Below are 9,584 nucleotides of genomic sequence, written 5' to 3'. Positions count from 1 at the left end.
TTCTGTCCGCCATAAGCGCCGAGTAAGCCCACTCTGAGGCCTTACCGCGCAGATGCGACATAGCGTACGACACCATCCGGCTGTCGTCCTCGATGAGCTGGGCGACACCACATTGCTCCACGGCTAAAAGCCAGTGGACAATCGTGTGCGCCGCAGTTCCATCGAACTTGGGCGGGTCCATCCGAATGGGCCTCGGCTGATGCGGCCGGGCAGAGAGCATCTCAACAGTCCTGTTGAGAGCCTCGCTCCGAGCCTGCTCATGCCTCAGCTCATCCTGAGTCTGAGTGACGGACTCCGCCGCAGCATGGCTCTGTGCCTCGGACGCGGCCCTCCGCTGTCCGAGCACAAATGCCTCAAACTGCTCCAACTGAGCAACATGTTGCTCAGGAGGACTACCCAGGAGCCTGGCCAGGGCTTGTTCACCAAGTCCCTGCGCCATTAGCCCTGCCACCTCCCGATGATGTTCGGAGAGGTGGGGAAAATGAGCCCAATCAATGTTGAGGCTCATCCTCACGTACACACGCAGAGATGCGGGTCGTGGGAAGGATTTCAAGTGCTACCAAGTGTAGGCGGGCACGTCGTAATGCGGCCACGCTCTACTTAGCACACACCCTAGCACAGCGAGGAAGCGGTTTGCACCTGCTTCTCTTGCGTGCAGTGAGGTAGTTGTGGTGGGCGCGCAAGCGACCTCACCCAACACACTAAGAACTCTGGTGAAGTGACGTCACGGGAGCGGTAATCCGTCTCCTCGTGCGCACTTACCAAGTAGGTAGTAAATTTCAGACTGATTTATATTTAATAGAATTAAATACAAATACCTATTTTTACCAATTAAAATGATATCTCTATAGATATCATTTAATATGTATTGCGAGCGTATCTTTATAGATACCTCGCGTAACTGATGACGCTAGCCGTCATCATGGATGACGCTGGGCGTCATCCCTCCTAATGTGAATGCACCCATGTGCATCACATCCACAAGGGTTGGTCACAAATGTGCACCACACCCGAGTGTTGGGTCTAATTACTATTATTTAGTAATTGACCATCCCCTTAAGTACCAAATGTACTTAATGGGGACTGTGTAACATTAGGGCAACTCTAGCCCGTTACAGCCAGACTCACGGCACACATGGCGAACGTGTTCTTTATGATCGCAACATATGGTATAAAAAAAAAAAAAAAAAAACTTGGTCGCAATTGATGAAAGAAGACCTTTTTATTAAAAAAAGTGGTGGATTTTAAAAAATTACGCGCTGGGCGGACTGGAAATTATTGTAATATTTAAATTCTTATTCGCGTTGCTCAACATATTCCATTCTGTTTCACCTAGGACAGGGGTATGTTATTGTTTCAGACGTAACAACCAATCATATTTGCAGGGGTAACAACTTTGTATCAATCGAAATGAACATAATTTGATTGGTCAGATTCCACGTGGCTGGGGGAAATAGCAACTTGGGTGGGTGCAAATAGCAACTTTCATTTAAAAAGGTGCGACTATTGCCACAGATGCTTTGACTACAGAGCACCTCTGATTGGCTAGTCGGCCTAAGATAATATGATTGGTCGATAGTGTGGCATTAATATTGGTTTCGGTTATGTACCAATTCCCTTTATTTAATGTAGTTGTTCCTGTTCAATGGATCTTACGTAGAACCAATAATGTAGCCACCTATCGGTTAATCATATATGCCTTCACCGACTAGCCAATCAGAAATTAAGAGCGTCACCCGCCGTTTACCCGCGCTTCGTTGAATTTCTTCACTTTGACATTCAGAGCAGCAGAAATTTAGGTTCTGTTTGTGGCAATAATTAAAACGTCTGTGGCAATTCTGAGGCAACAGCCAAAACGCGTCTGTGGCAATTTCAAAACGTCTGTGGCAATAGTCGCACTATTAAAAATTGTCTTCAAAAAAAATATATATTTATTTCTTGAATGTAGATAAATAACTTTATAGCCGGTTCAGCTAGTCCAGCGATTTAATGAATCCAGGCACGATCCTGTAAAAGTCATTTATTTTCTGTGTCCGCTTGTGGAGCTCTTTTCGCAATTTGGCCTCAGCCACGGAGACTGCGGGAGAAAGCGAAGAATTAATACCTCCAATCGACGCGGCAGCAGCTACTTGCTCTGTTGATGCTTTCAGAGTCGCAGCATTCTCCTCAATTGTGGCCCCGCTTGCCGACTTCGTTGGCGTCCACTCATCTGCATATTCTTTAAGCTCGCGCTTGAGATTGTGAACTCTTGTCTCCCAATCTTTTATTTTCTTCGCCTGCATCGTGCAACGGTTTGCCAACTCGCGCGCCCGTACATCATACTCCAGAGATTGCGTCTTTAACAGCTGACATGAACACTCGAACAGCATCTTTGCGGATGCCTGCGAGATGTCACCAGAAGCACTTGAGTTGTTCCTCTTTCGCTTTCTTCTTCGTGCTTCTAATTGACCCTCCGAAGTCACAAGATTAAAATTTTCGCATCCAAGTTTTTCCTCTTTAGTTGAACACAATAACTTTGGCGCACGTTTTTCTGTCGGCGTCACCACCTTCGCAGCGCTAGTTTTTATGTCACTCGCGTCATTGCTTCCTGAGGATCCCAGCGACAAATTTTCCTTTGTGAGCACTATTCGAGGTAGGCCATGTTTAACGGAGAATGTGCCCGAGTGATCGCGCCGCACCATTTTGTCATCGCTTGACTTCAGATCGAGCGTGTCTTTTATTATAGTCATCAGCGCCACTGAACTGCACGATTCCTACGGTCGTCTCCAATGTTTTGACACCAATCGCAACCGTGGAAGTACTTCTTCTGGATTCTTATTGGTCAATTCATGAATTGGAATGTTTTACGAATAACATTTGCGTTTGAAGAGCATTTTGTAACATTGTTTATTTTTGACTCGGGATGAGTCTGCTGAAAAAGTGTGAGGACTTCCTTTTACATCCAACTGTGCGCACCTTATCACTTGCCCAACGCGTGGACTTCTTGGAAAAGAAAGGGCTACCTCCCGAGGAAATTACAGAGTGCCTGAAGAGCGTTAAACGCCTCGATGGCCTATCGCAGCTGACGAAGCGCATGTCGGACACGCTGACGGATCTGAAGCCGGCAAATCCTAAATTTGCATCACCACTGCAGCTGTTGACGCAATTATTTCGAAAGTATCGCATAGTGGCGCTGCTACTAGCTCTACTAGGCTGCGCCTACTTTCGATCGAAGAAGAAATTGATGCAGCAGTTATTGCTACAAAAAGAACTTGAGCTAACGCAACGCCGGAGGCACAAGCGCTCCCAGATGGAAGCACACTTAGCTATAGTCAAAAAGCGGCAGCTTCCATTTAATATGGCAATAACGATGTTGAAGGATCGTGCGACAAAGTACGTAGCAGCACAATTGCAACGGGCACAAGCAACAAATTCAAATGCAATGCTTTCAAAAGAAACTGAGCTGCAAGCGCTTCAAAATGAGCTGATGGAGCTCAAGAGTGTCGTCGTTAAAGCATATCTGCAGCCAAAGGATAAGGTTAAGGCTGTTGAAATTACTAAAGTACCCAAAGTGACGCGGAAGGATACGAGAGTTGCTCACTGTGTAAAATCTTGCAGGTTGACAAAGAAATCGGAGAAAGAAAACCAAGCCGTCGTAACGCACCGAAATATTCGCGATCAGACTATAATGAGCGCAAAAGAATTAAATGACCTGTTTGAGCGCGGCCAGGCTGAAGAGGAGCTTTCGACTGCTGGCAGCTATCGTGTTCTATTTGCAACTTAATCACAAAAACGCATTGTGCAACTGGCTACATTGTCGTCATTTTTTGATAATTATAAGCTTGCGACAAAGATGCTGAGCTGCAAACGTATTCGCTTAAATTGTTCATCTGAGTGTCTAAACCTTATGAGACCGAAGTGTAGTGTCGCCCATCTTGAACTTGAACTTTTTGCCGCGAAATTGTTCGAGTGTTGCGTCAGCTGGGCTGTTAGCAGTCGACGAAAAAGCTCGCTTACGGTCATCGTCAGGGGGTATGGTGCCAGCTCGCCCTCCATTCATCAGCATTCGATTCTTGCTTTCCTCCATCATCAGCCGAAGGCTTTCGAAACCACCTGCCCAGTTCGCCGGCTTGTCTTGAACAATATGAGCGACAGCAATTGGAGTCGTGTCTCCCCATATCTTTCTGTACAAGACAATTAGCGCGACTCGCAATCTCTGGTCCATCGCCGCCGCCGTGTTCATCAAATTCCACAGCTTTTCAGCAATACATTTGGCAGAATTGCTATCATCGCGGAGTTTCGTCAGATTCGGGCGATCGAACAGACCAAAGATCTTGTCTTTTTCGGGGCTCTTGAGTACAAATGACGTGGGCTCTTTCATCTCGATATAATCCATTAGACCCAGCGTGTAGCTATGATCCCACGTAGCAAGCACTTCTTTCCCTACGCCTGGCGGAAAGCCACGCATGCAGTTCAAGCACACCTGAACAGCAAATAAACGAATCCCCGGAGACTTTTCTGCAGTCAGTAGCTCACAAAGCCACCAGATCGCTGCCGTAGCTCCATAATTATTTGCAAGCAAGGACGTCGTTTTCCGTCGGCTAGCTCTCGGCTGTGTGGTCGAGGTATGACTAGCTACATATTTGTTTTCATTGGCATTTGGGCCATTAGGATCTTCTGCGAAATACAATCGAAGGATACTCTCGATCGCAGCTTTGCGCACGAGATTTGAATGCTTTGGAGAAGCAAAAGAATAGAAGTTAACAAGCTTTTCCTCGCATCGTCCAGCCAGCACGAAATTGCACAAAGCCTCAAGACAGCATACGGTGATCGTTTTGTTGTAGCTGGGCTGAATTTGGTCGTAATGCAAGTATCGCAGGATCTCTCTCACGACAATAGCATCACCATCAGCCGAACGTGCTGGACGATCTAGAGTGAGCACTGAAAGTGAAAGCATAAGATTGCCAACGTAGTAGCAGTCATCAGCTACTTGCGATTGATCATCCATCTCCACGTAGTTTTTGGAGTTGTCATTTTCAGTTAGCAATTGTAACAGAAACGTTTCGATCTCGGGTGGCGTCTTGCCATTTTGAGCTCGGACCATTGCAAGTGCCTTAGGGATACTCTTTTTTATTTCATATTCACCTGCGGCATAATCTTGCACCTGAATTTGTTTGCTTGAAATCGATGCTTGCTGCGCCCCAAGGGATTCAAGAATCACCCTGCCACCAGATGGCAAAAAGTAATTTGGTAGCGGCATGTCCGTCACTCGGTCAAAGAAATGCTCCTTGAAAATACGTACTAGATTGTGCATGGCTTTCCAAATTGGCAGCTGAGTATTGGCATTTGTCAATGGTGCATGAATGGATTGCCAAATACCAAGCGCATGCGCGGCTTCAGCACGCAGTCGCCTGGAGTGAGTCGTTAAACCGCTCATGCACTCGGTCAGAACTCGACACGACATGACATTAGGCTTTTCATGAGGCCGATGAAAGAGCGCTAGCGCCCGAGCAGCATGTACGCGCGATCCAACTTTCTTATCGGACAGCAACTGCTCCATCCAATTGAAATCTGGCTGATGCATTACAACATGCCGTAACCACGCACACCCCGTATCGATCTTTACCCAAAAGACCGGTGTGTCATTCAAACCCATACCTGGCCCACCAACTGACACTGAGTCGTCCGGATCCGCAAGCCCCTGACGTTTTCGTCGTTTTTTGCGGACTTTCGAATGGCACGGAAAGTCAAATTTATGGCGCTTATGTTCGATGCGCTTTTGGTATGTGTACTCGCTTGTATCCTCGACGATCGTAATTGTGATTGGGCCTGTATAGAGCTTCCCACCGGGAGGTATCTCTTGTTGTAACACGACTTCTGCCTGTGTCTGCTTGCGGTTGTACCAATATCCAACAGTGAAGAAAGGCAAACCAGGCTCAATGATCCACGACAAGAGAAAAGACTTGGTGAGATCCTGACCGGCAGCACCTGCAATTGACTTGACCGTTTTTAGAAACAAAAGTGTCGTCAGAGGCTCCGATGAAATTCCGGCTTTACCTGCAGCATTAGTGGATTCTCCACCTACTCCTTCTCCCCCTACATCATCTGCAATCTTCTTGTCTTCATTTGACTTTCCATACTCGTCGTCTTTGTTTCCATCCCCATTGGCCGCAGCATCGTTTGAAACACTACTACCTCCGGCTCCTCCACCAGCTGCAGCCCGTTGAATAGCAATGCTCAAGTGCTTCGGCCCCACGCGCTGCTCAATCATATGCAGCACAAGCGGGGCCTTAACTTCTAGAAGCGTCAGCGACAACGGCTCGTACTCAGAATACACGTCTACCTCGGATGACAATAGTGCCGGCGACTGCTGATCTGTCGTCAACTCCATAGTCGTTAACGCGTCCATTGCTAGCTGAATACGGTAACCATATTCTTCTTCACCGTAAATCGAACGGACATAAGTATTGACAAGATGGCCAATAACTCCAATAAGCACCCACGCGTCCTTTGTACTCTGGATTCCAACCGCCCCGCCAATCCAGCTGCCGACGAGTGCCTTCACTTGGGTCAAATGCGACGGCAATTCACGATCAATAATTCGAGAGCCATGAAGCAAATTTTGGTCTAAAATAGCGCCTCCCGCAATATATTGCAGCTGATCCGGCAAATCTTCAACAAATACTTGCTGGTAAGTCTTAAACGGGTACGAAGCTCCTAAAGCTCCTTCAAAATACGTCATGGCTGATGCTAATTTCGACGTACAGTGCACGAGATCTTCAAAGCATTCTGGAAGCGCAAAATGCGTCATTCTCGGCATTTCAGGTGGGACATAGAGTCGAAATGGCCCCACCGCAAATCCGATTGATGAGCAGTTAGTCTTTGGGTTGACAACATAACGGAATGTCCGCCACTGCCGTCCATCGGCATCAAAGTCGGGATTCAACATTTGCTGCACCATCTGTCCACTACAAACAGCTACACACCAATCGGGAACTGTAAGCTCGATCCTAACGCTACAAGCGTCGCGAAGAGTATCTCGACACGGCATCCACGAGCGCGCTCCGTCACATAGACCACCGAAAGGGCCACAGTACGTGTACATGTGCGGGCTTCGCTTGGGTTGATACTGCTCGTCTGGTAACACGAATCTCAGACCACCTGCGGGTTCGTCAATTTCGTATTCGATTCTTACTACGATAGGTTTTAAGCCTGTAGAGCTCTTCGGAAAGCGGTCAACGTCCCAAGCATCTAGAACCAATTGTTGTTCGTTTAAACCCCCAAAATTCGCTCTGTCGTCGCTCGCGCCTTTTTCGACTTGTTGATCTCTAAAGATGCTCGAATCCTCAGTGTCTTCGTCGTCTTCCTGAAACGTGATTTCTCTCGGAATCTTTACAATGAGCTCGCCTTCCTTCGATGCGACAATAGCGCCGCGGTAGAATAGATCAAACGTAGCCAAGTCTCGATAATTTTCGTCAACGATCTCACCCAGAAAATTAAGTTGCTCGAAGTTGGTCTGGACGCCGTTGATGGACACAATTTTCACCTTAAGCTGCCGTGCATGTAGCCGCAGCACGCGCAGGCCAGCAGAACGAGGGGCTAGCACTACCTCAGCAACACCTATCACATGACGCTGCATGACATCCACGCGAAGCGCCACACGCTGTTGCAAGCATTCGAAGTCGCCGCCGATCATCGCGGACTCATACAAATGCGTGAATGCAACTCGAGGCGTTTAAACTCTACTACAGTAGAGTCTCCGCAATTTAATATCCTCTAAGTTAATAAACTTCCTTATTCAATAAAAACATCGAGTCCCATGTTGGGCCCAGGCCGAATATTAAAAATCTGTGACTTTCGCCTTCAACCCCAATCCTAACTGCTATTTATTAGTTCCTTTATTTAATCAAAATTGGTCGGTCCCAGCCATTTTAAATAAGGGAGACTCTACTTTACTCCATGAATAAACTTGCTGTTCTAAAAGCGCGGACCTAGAAATGTATAGCAAGTGCAGGGCTACAAAAGTCTGTTCCGTTTTCACGTTTAGCTTTTTTTAGCTGATTAGTAGCACTTTAGAGTTCGGACCTTTCGTATGATGGTAGAGTAAAATTCGCAATTTTGGCAGCTGTCCAGGGGGATTTTCAGGGGTAAGGGAAGTCGGGGGATGTGTAACGGGCTACGGTTGCCCTAATGTTACACAGTCCCCTTAAGGGGATGGTCAATTACTTAAGTAAAGTAATTAGACCCACCGCTCGGGTATGGTTCACATTTGTGACCAACCCTTGTGTATGTGATGCACATAGGAGCATTCACATTAGAAGGGATGACGGCTAGCGTCATACGTTACGCGAGGTAACTAAAAAGATACAATCGCTATACATAATGATATTATCTACCGAGATGACATTTTGATTGGTTTAAATAGGTATATATATTTAATGGATTAAATATAAATCAGTCTGAAAACTACTTCCTACTTAGTAGATGCGCACGAGGAGCCGGATTACCACTCCCGTGACGACACTTTGCTAGAGTACTTAGTGCGATAAGTGAGGTCACTAAGGCGCCCATCACAACTACCTCAGTGCACGCAAGAGAAGACGGTCTAACCGCTTCTCGCTGTGCTAGGGTGTGCGTCTAAGTAGAGCGTGGCCGCATTAAGACGTGCCCGCCTACACAATCTGAAATGGCCTCATCTGGTGCGGCCGGGAAGAGAGCATCTGAGCAGTCCGATTAAGAGCCTCGCTCCGAGCCTGCTCATGCCTCAGCTCATCCTGAGTCTGAGTGACAGACTCCGCCGCAGCATGGATCTGTGCCCTGGACGCGGCTCTCCGCTGTCCGAGCACGAATGCCTCAAACTGCTCCAACTGAGCAACATATTGCTCAGGAGGACTGCCCAAGAGCCTGGCCAAGGCTTGTTCACCAAGTCCCTGCGCCAAATGCCCTGCCACCTCCCGATGATGTGCGGAGAGGTGGGGGAGATGAGCCCAATCGATGTTAAGGCTCATCCTCACGTACACACCCAGAGATGCGGGTCGTGGAAAGGATTTCAGGTGTATCCAAGTGTAGGCGAACACGTCTTAACGCGGCCCCGCTCTACTTAGACACACATTCTAGCACAGCGAGGAATCGGTTAGACCGACTTTTCTTGCGTGCAGTGAGTAGTTGTGGTGGGCGCCTTAGCGACCTCACCCAACGCACTAAGTTCTCTAGTAAAGTGTCGTCACGGGAGCGGTACTCCGGCTCCTCATGCGCACTTACTAAGTAGGAAGTAGTTTTCAGACTGATTTGATATTTTATCGTATTAAATATAAATACCTATTTTTACCAACCAAAATGTCATCTCTATAGATAACACTTAATATGTATCGCGAGCATATCTTTCTAGATACCTCGCGTAACGGATGACGCTGTGCGTCATCCCTCCTAATGTGAATGCACCTGTGCATCACATAGACAAGGGTTGGTCACAAATGTGAACCATACCCGAGTGTTGGGTCTAATTACTTTACTTAAGCAATTGACCATCCCCTTAAGTTCACTTGGTCTACTTAAGGGGATTGTGTAACATTAGGGCAACTTTATCCTGTTACAGATGGACCTGC

General features: G+C 47.3%; 3 protein-coding genes across 3 annotated transcripts; 1 reads left to right on the top strand and 2 right to left on the bottom strand.

Annotated features, from left to right (window-relative positions):
* Positions 1-1,973: 1,973 nt before the first annotated feature.
* On the bottom strand, positions 1,974-2,681 carry CCR75_008928 (uncharacterized protein; the record flags this gene model as incomplete). The annotated part of the gene is made up of 1 exon (XM_067966975.1): positions 1,974-2,681. The coding sequence occupies one exon, from the start codon at positions 2,679-2,681 to the stop codon at positions 1,974-1,976; it is 708 nt and encodes a 235-aa protein (XP_067823221.1).
* Positions 2,682-2,902: 221 nt separating this feature from the next.
* Positions 2,903-3,763, top strand: CCR75_008927 (uncharacterized protein; the record flags this gene model as incomplete). Its single annotated transcript, XM_067966974.1, has 1 exon — positions 2,903-3,763. One exon carries the CDS (start codon positions 2,903-2,905, stop codon positions 3,761-3,763), a length of 861 nt encoding a protein of 286 aa, XP_067823227.1.
* A 114-nt stretch (positions 3,764-3,877) lies between these two features.
* On the bottom strand, positions 3,878-7,675 carry CCR75_008926 (uncharacterized protein; the record flags this gene model as incomplete). The annotated part of the gene is made up of 1 exon (XM_067966973.1): positions 3,878-7,675. The coding sequence occupies one exon, from the start codon at positions 7,673-7,675 to the stop codon at positions 3,878-3,880; it is 3,798 nt and encodes a 1,265-aa protein (XP_067823226.1).
* Between the last annotated feature and the right edge of the window lie 1,909 nt (positions 7,676-9,584).

This window comes from Bremia lactucae, linkage group LG8 (genome assembly GCF_004359215.1).
Source record: "Bremia lactucae strain SF5 linkage group LG8, whole genome shotgun sequence".
NCBI classification, from domain to species: domain Eukaryota; phylum Oomycota; class Peronosporomycetes; order Peronosporales; family Peronosporaceae; genus Bremia; species Bremia lactucae.
Note: the sequence above shows the minus strand (reverse complement) of the source record. Positions and strands in the feature narration are given on the sequence as shown.